Here is a 12,897-nt window from a genome sequence, read left to right as displayed (position 1 = left end):
AAAAGACAATTTCAAGTTTTTGTTTTCTTCTCCTCTCAATAATCATAAAATTTCAGAGTTTCAAGAGGTTCAAGTCCTGCCTCTGACAATATACTGGCTGTGTGACAATAAGCAGATCATTTAACCATTTGGTGCACCAAGATATCTGTGAAGTTACAGAGGATTGACTACACTGAAAATTAATAAAGGAAAATACTGTGCCAGGAGTTTCCTACATTAATAAAATAATGGGGGGGAGAGAGAGACAGACAGAGAGAGACAGAGACAGAGAAAGAGACAGAGAGAGAGAGAGAGAGAGAGAGAGAGAGAGAGAGAGAGAGAGAGAAGAAAGGGGGCTTTTCTTTTAAGGTCAACCCCTTCATTTTATAGATAAAAGAATTAAAGATAAACTTTGTTACAATTCAGTTAATTAAAATTCCAATTAAGCACTATAGCTTTGCTTTTCAATTTCTCATTCAGCTCTTTGACAATTTAAGTTCTGATGTGGATTCACTTTAGCAAGATGGAATCTAATCAGGATAAAAATAAGTCTTTTAGGTAGTATCTGAGGCCATATTTGAATTTGGGACTTCCTGATTGCAGGCCCAGTATTCTATTCACCATGCCACCTAGCTGCCCCTGGTACCTTAGACTCATGATCTTGAATTCAAATTTCATGTTTGTTTTATGTTTCTAGCATTCATCTATCTGGGGCAGCTAGGTGGTTCAGTAGATAAAGTGCTAGGCCTGGAGTCAGGAAGACCTGAGTTCAAGCCTGACCTCAAACACATACTAGCTATGTGACTCTGGGCAAGTCACTTAGCCCTATTTGCCTCAATTTCTTCATCTGTAAAATGAGTTAAAGAATGAAATGAGAAGTCATTCCAGTATCTTTGCCAAGAAAACCCCCATGGGGTCATAAAGAGTCAGACATGATTGAAAAAATAACTGAACTGAATTTGGATAACTAATAATTGGGCTTCTGCTTTTCTTTTCATGGACTTTCTAATGGGATTACAAATTCCACTGAACCAAGGGCTATATATTATGCTGTTGAGGATTATAAATGACCCCATGTCATCCTGTATTTTTGCAATCTCACCATAGTTCAAAAGAAATTACACCATATTTGGAGTTATTGTCAGTCTACACCTGGAAAAGACAATGGGGACTTTCTGTCCAAATTCAGGATCAGGGAAGCCAAGAGATTAATTCAAGATCACCCAGGTAAGTAAGCTAAACAGGAAGAATTTAAATGCTGATTCTCTAACTCCAGAACCTGTACTCATTCACTGTACCATGTTGAATCAGAGGATTTGGATATGATTCCCAGCTTTGTTGCTTCATACCTGCAGCACTTTGGGCCCGAGTTCCCTCATTTTTTAAAAAATGAAGGCTAGATTAAAAGTGAAGAAGTAGATTTTGTATTTCTTTCCACGTTATCTCCCCTGTTCAATTGTTAGTTCCTCGAGGACTGGGACTGTCTTTCACATTTTTTGTATTCCACAGAACATAGCACAGTGCCTGACACACAGTAAATACATAATAAATGTTTATTTATTGATAGGTTGTTTACCTCCAATATTCTGTCCAATTATGTTTGTGAACCTATGATTCCCCTTGGGTTAAGAGTACTCTCTGTGACCATGGAATCATCCCTTAAAAAAGATACAGACTCTAATCGAAGAATAAGAGTAAAGTCAATTGGCCTTCTGTGGAAGTGGCACCGTGATCCTCCCAGCTACTTAAACTTACAACCATAGAGTTACTTCTGAACTCTTTTTAATCATCACCTTCTTCCAATCAGATGTCAAGTCCTGTTACCTCTACATGTGCATTAGCTCCTGCCTCTAACTTGTCTTTACTCCCATTAAAGCCATCCCAGTTCATGTTTGCATTACTTTTCATGTAGATCATCAGAGCTTTAATTTAGAATCCTGGTATCAGTGGCAAATTCAGTAGACATGGGGGGAGTAGAAGGAATGCCAGGACAGAATCTAACAATTGGTGAAATCATACCAGGAGAGGGAACAGCCCATCTGCTGGAGAATTTGACCCTCACTCCCAAGAGATTGATAGAGCAGGCCTTGGGAGAAAAATTCCATAGTAATGAAATCTTATTACTGATGGCTTGGGGGTGGTTATGCCATGTAGCAGTGCAGGCCAAAGAGGAGCAAAAAGTCAGATATGAGAAGGGGCGGCCAGGTGGCTCAGCGAGTAAGAGCACCGGCTCCAGTGTCAGGATGACCTGGATCAAATCCAGGCTCAGATACTCAGCACCACACCCAGAAATAACTGGCTGTGTAACCTTGACCAAGTTACTTAACCCCGATTGCTTAAAAAAAAAAAAAGTCAGATATGAGGACAGCAGTCTCTAAGGGGAGGATGTGTACCTCCTAGAGGTTAATATGCTGGGATAAAGCCCCAGTTACCCCATGCTAATTCTGATGGACTATTCTAATGGTCTTATAAATGACATTCCTGTTTTGAGTCAATCCCCTCTTCATTCTATTTTCCACACCAATTCCAAAGAGCCCCTCCTATTATACAACCATGATCATCACATCACTCTTCTCAGAACTTGAAACTCAAAAACTTCTCAAAAATATTACCAAAATAAGTGACATCTCATTGTGTAATAAATATAGCTAAAGTTCTTGATCCTGATGATCAAGGCCCTCCACAGGGCTTTGATCTTTCCATCATACTTTTTATCTCTTATTCTCATAATATTCATTTCTTTTCCACAGGTTTATTTGTGAAAATTCTCACCCTTCCTGCTCCAACTCATTTGGAATAGATTACTCTCCATTTACTACCCCCATGTATTGAACTTCCTCCTTTCAAGGTCTGCCTCCAATGCCATTTCCTCCAATAAACTTCCCTTACCCTTACATCAAAGGAAAGGTCCCTCGTCCCCCTCAGATGTTTCTTGGCACTTTCTCTGGCTCTGCTTTATACCCATCTTTCTACCATTCTACCATATCTAGCAGAACATTTATTTATGTGCATATGTGTATGTGTATATGTGTGTACACTCATACATACATATGTGTATATATTCTCTCTCATACACTTCTCTCTCTCTCTCTACACACACACACACACACACACACACATATATATATATATATATATATATGCATGTATGTAAATGTTGTATCCCTTCCTTCATTAGACTGGATGCTTTCTGAGGACAATAACTATGCCCTCTTTTCAAATTTGTATCCCCAGTACTCAGCATGATGCTTTACCCAATGGCACATACTTACTAACTGTTTTGTTGAGTCGAACCTATAATCTTGATTTATACATATATATGTGTGTGTATGTATATGTATACATACATATGTGTATGTGTGTTTATATAACTGCTAGCAAACCATGGGTGATAGACTAAGATTTTATACAAAAGACTATATATATTACCCATATTTTCCAGACAATCTGAAGGGATCAAAACTTTTAAAGCATCCTTTAAGATTGTAAATAATCTCTCTTGTTCACGATATTTCTAAGAACACAACAGAATTTATAATTAATTATTTTTCATTGTTTAAGTCTAAATTCTGAAAGCCAGATTTTTTTTATCATGATTACATAAAATGAGACCCTGAAATAAAGCTAAGTAAACTTTAACACACCATTTGCTTGGATGCACCTTCAAATCAAAGGTTTGTCATTTTTCCAAGTAGAAGGGTTTGGCACTGCAAAATACGAGTGGAAATACATTTTAGCTCATTCCAAGAAAACAAAACTACTAATTGCCTCCAATCACCTAATCACGATCCATTAGAATGTGAGCTCCTGGAAGGCAGGAACTCTCTTTTTTTATTTCTGTGTATCCCTCATACTTAGTTGGCCCATAATAGACACTTTATAAATGCTTATTGACTGATAAGTAGACCTCTTTTCTTAAAAAAAATTCTATTTTCTTTCTTTCCACCATCATCAAGGTGGACTCCACACAAATTGCCATCATCTTTTCCTTTCAGCATCTTCTCTTCCAAGATTTCTGGAGCTTTTACTTTAAAAGAATTCTCACCTGACCCTCTTAATTTTTTTCCCTTCCAATCCCTTTTGTGTAAATTACAAGAATGATGGTTACATGTCTTCTCTCTTTGATACTTTTTTTTTATTAGAAGGAAACTGCAGCTTACCTTGGAAGTAGATGCCTGATTGAATCTGAAGGACTCTTGGGAGGGTTCTGGGATTCACAGAGTGGATGAATTCCTGAAGAGTGGATGTCATTGCTGAGCCGGGCTGTGCAGACACTTGGTACCACACAAGGCTGGGGCTGCCAAGAGTCACTTCATAGCAGTGAGAATCTGGGCCATCTCCCTACTGAACTATGGGGGTGGGGAACCCATAAGGAAGGTGCTAAGGCTTCTTCATTGTCCTCATTGTGGTCTTCATTTCCTTCTAACACTGAAGTAACACAGGATGGGGGCGGGGTGAGTAAGTCTAAACAGCTGCCACAGAATGAGAATGCCAATTATGATTCTCATTGCCTACTGCTTCCCCAGGTGTCTTTTTGCAGCCTAGACAAAACTGTTTGTGGTCAAAGCTGCAGGTGAAAGGACTACCTGAACAGAAGGAGAAAATGATCTCTGAAACTAAACTAAGATGCAAAATTGTGTTATTATGTGGCCCATTTCACACGGACTGTCTGTCTATCTGATCACTTACTTATCAGGCCCCACGTGATTGCATTGTGTGTCTCACTGTGTCAATTGGTTGTATAAGTAAATTAGGAACTCAGTTTCCTTGTCAGTATTTTGAAGATGCCCTACTAGATGATCTCTAAATTCTGTTCTAATTCTGTCTTATTATTGTAACCATTTTCACAAAGGCTTTCTCCAAACATGAAGGACTGGTATACACTTTAGGAGATTTCTCAATTATTTATCTCACTTCTTTCTCACTAAATCATCTGTGAATTTCCTATCTCACATCACCCACTGTGACAGTAACTAACTCACCTTGCAAGAACAAAGCTCAAAAAAATGAATGAGTTTATTGAAAGGCCAGTGATCATATCACAGCCTTATTAAAGTAAAAGCACTGTCACCAAGGAGACTGGTTTCAGTCAGTTATGGAATTACCCTGGGTATGAGACCACATGAACTCCTCTTCCTTCTCTTTAGCATTCTCTTCTACAGTTACCACCACCAACGGCACAGCACCATCCTTCCTGTAGCCCCTATCTCCTGCCCCATCACTATGTACACAGATCACTCTTCCTACAGCTCCTAACAGATGCTGGAGGTTACTGCTTCCCATCACTAAATTCCATCATGGTCCTCTCAGTCACAGCACTTCATGAGAGCTACCTTGGGCTTCTAATAAATGAGGACAGACATCTTCCATTGCCTGATGTTGTGTCCTATCCGCCATGTCATCTTCATTGCTATTCTTCTCATTTCTCAGAAGAAAGTATAACTATTATTTCAGGGAACCAGATCTCTGTGAAGATCCCATAGATAAAGAGCACTTCAAAGTCCCTGGCAGATTAAGGTATAAATAAAAAAACTCATGAGAAGATAGGTGTTGAGGTGGATAGAACACTGGACCTGGGGTCAGAAAGACCTGAGTTCAAATCCAGTCTTAGATACCTACTAGTGATGTGAACTGGGAAAATTGCTTAACTTTTGCTTGCCTCAGTTTCATTTTCTATAAAATGGAGATGATAATAATAGCACCTACCTTTTGGGGCTGTTGTGAGGATAAAATGAGATTTGTGTAAAGTGATTTGCAAACCTTAAAGTAACCTAAACACTAACTATTACTATAACTGGTGTCTTCCCTTCCTCATGTGGTATTTCCTATGGTCTCTGCCATGAAATAAGAAGTGTCCTGGGGACTGGCATTATAACTCTTATTGCATCCTACAAGCAATTTCCTTCTTTAATACCTTGTTACCTGGGGGTGACTTTTATAGTCCTAGCTGTGTGCCCATAATCTAAGAATTGAGCTTCCTTTCTGCGTCACCTCTTTCTATGAGTCTAGGAGTTTGGAAATGTATATTTATTTTTCTTTCCCATCACTTCTCAATCCCCTATGATTCCTCTTGGCAGTGTTATTGAAATTATCTGGGGCTGCTTATAAAGCATCTAGAGGAGAATGACCAGAGAGAGAAAAATATATTTTCCCTATTGCATTCTTTTCTCAATCATATATATTAAAAATTTTCATATATCATATATAGTATGTGAAACACAATCTACAAGCAAGCATCAATTATAAGCCTTGTAATATACATATGAGTAGGGAAGAGGCAGGTTTTCACAAATAATATTCTACAACAGACAACATAAGATCATGAATTCATATACCTAATGTGTTCAGGGAAGACTAGCTTTTCTGGAGCAAGGGCTTGCCGAGCTCCTTTCAGGGTGGCTCATCTACCTTTGTTGTCCAATTCTCACCTGTGTTTCCAAGAAGCTGTAGCATGTAGCCACACCATGATAAAACCATTTTGGCAGATGGGCTAACATGTTGAGGGAAACTGACAGGCCAGTGGTGACTTAGGGGGGATGTCTAACCCAAGCACGTGAAGAGTTCACCCAGTGATATCAGCAGATGAGAACATTTGTTCTAATGGCCACAAAGGTGTTTGAAACAGGCACTGCAGGCCTGTTAGAGCTTGGTCAGAAATCAACAATGCCAAGGTCATCCACTATATCCTAGGCCATCCCCAGTTATCTTGACTTTTGCCCTGCCACTGGACTTTGATGACTGAGAGAGTGAGACTGATGACTTTGCACAGCTCTGCTTCATTTAAATCCAATTCACCCACAAGTCAAGACCTCACTCATTATCTCATTTCAAAAGTTCAACCAAGCATGAACAACAACATATCTAGAGTTGGTAATGAACTTAATGTTCATTTGCTTCAATCCTTTCCTTTTAGAAATGATAAAATTTAGCCTGAGAGAAGCTAAGCAACATGGCTAAGGTCACACAGGCAGTAAACACCAGAAACAAGATTTAAACCCAAGTCCTATGTCTCTAGTGTCAGTGTCTTTACTATGTATAACTGTCAGAAAGAGGAAGAATGCAAGACCCTTCTATGATTTTTTTGGGGGGGGTTGTCTATTGTTAAAATTATTTTCTATAACAAACATGGAGCACACCTAAAGATTGTCCTCCAGCATAGCATCTACCATGTAGATGTCAAATCATACATGATTCCTTAGGAAATACAATAGTAGACATAATTTGGGCCCACTATAAGCTGATTAAGCAAAGCAATGCATAAACCAGAGTTATGTATACTTCCTTAAGGTGTCTTTCACTATACTGGGGCAAGTCCAGTTTATAGTTCAAGTAGAAGACAAATTCTCTGGAGATAGTTAGGTCAAGCAGACAGTCTTGTTTGCAAATGATAATTATGATTGCACCAAGACCTGACACATAGCAGAAACTACTAAGTGAGATACAGAATCATCTAGAAGAGATTGCCTAACTCCACAGGAAAAAGCAAGCGATTAGAGAAGGGAGTATCTACATCACTAAAAATATAGACCCACTGAAATATGAAAGTAAAACTTTATGTACACTATTTTTAGTGTCATTCTCCTCAGAATGCACTCTACTGTCAACATGGCACTAGGTAGACATCCCTTCTCATCCCATTCTACCTCTCCCTTTCCCTTTCTCCTGGTACATTCCTCTTTCTTACCCCTTAAATTTTTTTTTACATATCCCTTTATATTCAACTCACTCCTGTGACCTCTGTTTATGTGTGTGTGTGTATAATATATATATATGTATATATATATATATGTATATTCTAACTGCCCTAATAATTAGAAAGTTCTTAGGAGTTACAAGTATCATCTTTCCATGTAGTAATGTAAACAGTTTAAACTTATTAAGTACCTTATGATTTCCCTTTGCTATTTACCTTTTTATGCTTCTATTGAGTCCTGTATTTGCAAGTCAAATTTTCTATTAGGCTCTGGTTTTTTCATGAAGAATACTTGAAAGTCCTCTATTTCATTGAATATCCACTTTTTCCTCTGAAGGATTATACTCAGTTTTGCTGGGTGGGTGATTATGGATTTTAATCCTAGTTCCTTTGTCCCCTGGAATGTCACATTCTAAGCCCTCTTGTCCTTTAATGCAAAATCTGCTAAATCTTGTGTTATCCTGACTGTGGCTCCACAATACTTAAATTATTTCTTTCTGGGTGCTTGCAATATTTTCCCCTTAATCTGAGAAATAGGTAATTTGGCTATAACATTACTGGGAGTTTTCATTTTGGGGTCTCTTTCAGGAGGTAACCAGAGGATTCTTTCAATTTTTATTTACCCTCTGTTTCTAGAATATCAGGGCAGTTTTCTTTGATGATGATTGATGATGCCTTGAAAGATTATATCTAGGGGTGGCTAGGTGGCACGGTGAATAGAGCACCAGCCCTGGAATCAGGAGGACCTGAGTTCAAATCCGGATTCAGATACTTAACACAAAATTAGCTGTGTGACCTTGGGTGAGTCAAATAGCCCCAATTGCCCTCCCTTCCCCTCTCAATAAAAAAAAAAAAAGATGCTATCTAGGCTCTTTTTTTGATCATGACTTTCAGGTAGTCCAATAATTTTTAATTGTCTTTCCTGGATCTATTTTCCAGGTCAGTTGTTTGTTCAGTGAGATATTTCACATTGTCTTCTATCTTTTTCATACTATTATTGGTTTTGTTTTATTTTTCTTGATTTCCCATAGTAATTACCTCCCATTTGCTCCATTCTAATTTTTATGGAATTATTTTCTTCATTTTCATGATTTTCTGTACCTTATTTTCCATTGAGCAGATTCTCCTTTTTAAGGAGTTTTTTTTCTTCAGTGAATTTTTGCACTTCTTTTCCCATTTGACCAATTCTGCTTTTTAAGGCATTCTTCTCCTCATTGGTTTTTTATACCTCTTTTACCATTTGATCTAGCCTGTTTTTAAGATGTTATTTTCTTCACTATTTTTTGTCTCCTTTACCAAGCTGTTGACTTGTTGTTCATGATTTTCTTGCATTGCTCTAATTTCTCTTCCCAATTTTTCCTCTACCTGTCTTATTTGATTTTCAAAATCCTTTTTGAATCTTTCCATGGCCTAAGACCAATTCATATTTTCTACTTGGAGGCTTTGGATATAGGAGCTTTGACTTTGTTATCTTCTGAATGTGTGTTTTGATCTTCCTTGTCACCATAGTAACTTCCTATGGTCAGAATTTTTTTCTGTTGTTTTTCATTTTCCCATCCTATTTCTTGACTTTAATCTCTTTGTTAAAGTAGAGCGCACCTTCCAGGGTGGAAGGCATAATATCCCAAGCTTTAGGGGTTTTGTGCAGCTGTCTTCAGAGATACTTCCAGGAACATGTAATTTTTCAGTTTTTCCAATGTGATTCTAAGAGATGTGTTTACTACTATCTTGGTCTGTGCTCTAGTCTGTACGAATGTTCTTGAATGCAAAACCTAATGCATGATCCCCACCCTTCTTCCTACAGGAAGAATATGGTCTGTTTGTGGCTGTAGTCATTATTTCCCAGGTCTGGATACAGCTACATGTAGCCTTGGTTACCAGTCCACACAGTGCTTCACTCAAACCAAGCCATCTAATTTTGGCTTACACTCATTATGGGTCTGTTTGATACTACTGATAATCAGCAGTTAATCTCTACCTAAGTTGTTTAAGATTTTTCCAAAGCACCACATAATACTAATATTATGTGCTGAACAACTCTACTTCAGCAAGTTGGGGTGAAAGTTGCCTTGATAGAGACTTGTTTCCCCTCTTGTATATGTCTACCCAAGCTTCAGGGCTAGTAGTTTGGCTATGCTTTAGAAATCATTTATCAGTGACATTACACTTCAATTCAGGCATATAATAAACATAGGGTACGATTTCAATACTTCATTAAATATGAAGTTGATCTTGAATTCTTCAAGGCTATGCCAGACTGAGTTCTGGCAGGTTCTGCCATAATGGAAAAGTTTTGAGTATAGTCCAAGGGACAGAATCCATGCCTTTGTAATGGTTATCACCCATGGCTGGAATATTTTTTTACCCTTCACTTCTGCCTCCTGGCTCCTCTGACTTCCTTCAAGATTTAGCTCAAATCCTACCTTCTGCAGGAAGACTTTCTAGATGTGCCCACTCCTAGTGCCTCTGCTCAGAGATTACTATCCACTTACCTCCTGTCTATCTTATATTTACAATTTTCTTTAGTGACTCAATGGAAAATGGATTGGAGGGTAGAGAGACATGATACAGGCAGACCCACCAATAAGCCATTGCAATAGTTCAGGCATGCGATGATGAGAGCCAGTACCAGAGTGGTGTCAGTGTCAGAGGAGAGAAGAGGGCATATTTGAGAGCTGCTACAAAGGTGAAATAGGCAGGCCTTGGCAAAAACTTGGATATAGGGGGTAAGATATAATGAGGAATCCAGGCATCTAGGAGGAAGTACTCTTTCCAGAGCTAGTAATCTTCTTACTGTATAATTTAATGAAAGGCAAAAGAACACAATATCCTACTGTGTTTTATGTTTATTGTTTATAAAAAAAAAAAGCACCTGACTCAGAAAAGCAAAAAACAGTCTTATAGGGTCTCTTCTAATAAGGAGTTTCTCATTCATATTTTAAGATAACAAAAGAATCCTTGATATATACAAATGAAGAAAACACTGTTTAATGTTCCTCTGACATTTACACCACTGACTAGTTCAATTTCAATCTGGCTTAGTCAAATAAGCCTTGATACCAAAAACTGTGAAATACATAAAGATGTTGGTCTTGATTATCATTTCCTGTAAAAGTTTAAAGAATATAAAATGATCATCACAATAAGGAGAGCAAAAGAGCCCAGAAATTATATTAGTCAACAAACACATGTTTTCCTTAACAATAAGAGACAGAGAGATGGGGAGAGATGACAGTGAAGGACAATATTCGATTAAAATTTTTAAATCATATCTAAAATGATAGAAGTTATCTGATTTTTAAAAAGATTAAATGTTGCCTCACAGCCCAGTGAAAAAGGAGTGGAGAGAAATTAAAGATATCTATAAGCATATGAAAAATGCTCTAAATCACTATTGATTAGAGAAATGCAAATCAAAACAACTCTGAAGTACCACATCTCATAGGTCAGATTGACTAAGATGACAAAACAGGAAAATGATAAATTCTGGAGAGGATGTGGGAAAATTGGAAGACTAATGCTTTGTTGGTGGAGTTGTGAACTGATTTAACCATTCTGGAGAGCAATCTGGAATTATGCTCAAAGGGCTATAAATAAATGCATACCCTTTGATTCAGCAATACCAGTTCTAGGACTGTATCTCAAAGAGAATCATAAAAATGGGAAAAGGACCCATATGTACAAAAATACTTATAGCAGCTCTTTTTGTAGTGGCAAAGAATTGGAAATCAAGCAGATGCCCATCAATTGGGGAATGGCTAAACAAGCTATGGTATATGAATGTAATAGAATACTATTGTGTTATAAGAAATGAGGAGCATGCAGACTTCGCAGTAACTTGGAGAGACTTAATTAAACTGATGCTGAGTAAGGAGAGCAAAACCAGAACTTTATACACAATTATAGATACATTATATGTGTGATGACTAACTTTGATAGAATGGGCTCCTCTCAGCAATGCAAGGTTATAAGACAGCTCCAAAAGACTCATGATGGAAAGGGATATCCACATAAAAGAAAGAACTACAGAGTCTGAATGCAGATTGAAGCAAACTACTTGCTGTCTCTCTTTTGTGTTTTGTTTTCATTCCTTCTTTCTCATTGTCCACTCCATTGGTTATAATCCTTCTTTACAACTTGACTAATGTTTAATGTGAAGGTATTTGTAGATCCTGTATTTGATTGCATGCCGCCATGAGGAAGGGAGGAAAGAGAGGGGAGAAAACTTGAAGATCAAGGGATTGTGGAACTGAATGTTGTCAACTAAAAGTAAATAAATAAATTTTTAAAATTTTAATAAAAAGGACTGCAGGCAACAAATATACAGAAAATTTGTCATGAGACCCAACCTAACCACATCAATCCAAGACTATTCATAGGTGAAAATAGTAGCAAGACAAGAAGTAGATGGAAAATGGAACTAAATTATGACCATTTCCCCAGTGATTTTTACTCCTCGCCAGTGACAGGGGAAACACCACATTTGAAACCAACAACCCAGTACCCAAGAAGCAGAAATGGTAAAATGTCAAGAAAAGTCAAGTACATGATGAAGAGGTTCATGCTGGAAAATCACAGTCTTGAAAAGTCAATCAAGAAAACAAATACTTATCTGTATATCACTTACTCAACGTTAGCATAAGCATATCCTTGATAAAAACAGAGGAATGGTCCAGGGAGACTTTCTGTAAATAGTCCTCTAGTAAACCACGTTGGATCACAGATTTATGGAGGTTTGTATATGAACACTCAGGGCTGGAGGACAGGATGAAGGAGACAAACTTCCCCGATCATGTAGGAACCAGGGATGAGTTTGGGGCTCTTGGGAATATATCATACCTACTTCTCCCTAAAGTGTCCCCTGAAGGCAGGTTAGGTCTGAAGTACTGTCCAGGCTGCTTTAGCAGCTGCCTCAAGAAGTTTGTTTCACCGGCCATGACACATACTCCTTTGCCCATGTGTTCTGCATGCTTTGTCCTTCCTCTGTCTAGCTGTCCAGTCCAGAAATCAGAGCCCAGATATCCTGAGTCCTGCCAGTGACCCTTCCACAGCCCAGAGTTCTGCATATCTGTAAGCCTCCCTCTACCAAGCCTCTCACTCATACCTTCAAAAACTCCCTCTGTGAAGGAAAAAGAGAGTCTGGGTTCCTGTAGGCCTCCCTTCTACTGATTCCCCAAGATACCCAAAGCCTGACTTTCCCCAAGGATCTAGGTTTCTACAGGCCT

At 38.2% G+C, this 12,897-nt stretch overlaps 1 protein-coding gene across 1 annotated transcript in view; it reads right to left on the bottom strand.

The window, feature by feature from the left end:
- THEMIS (thymocyte selection associated) overlaps positions 1 to 4,359 on the bottom strand; it is a 199,865-nt gene extending 195,506 nt beyond the window's left edge. Inside the window, exon 1 of the mRNA XM_069077277.1 lies at positions 4,140 to 4,359. Within this exon, the coding sequence (XP_068933378.1) occupies positions 4,140 to 4,230 (91 nt within the window). The 5' untranslated portion in view covers positions 4,231 to 4,359. The remainder of the gene's footprint in view (positions 1 to 4,139) is intronic.
- Between the last annotated feature and the right edge of the window lie 8,538 nt (positions 4,360 to 12,897).

The sequence above is a fragment of the Petaurus breviceps genome, unplaced genomic scaffold (genome assembly GCF_028583685.1).
Source record: "Petaurus breviceps papuanus isolate PSGF00001 unplaced genomic scaffold, PetGlider_PUasm1.0 90977, whole genome shotgun sequence".
NCBI lineage: Eukaryota > Metazoa > Chordata > Mammalia > Diprotodontia > Petauridae > Petaurus > Petaurus breviceps.
This window is presented reverse-complemented; position numbering and strand designations above follow the sequence as displayed.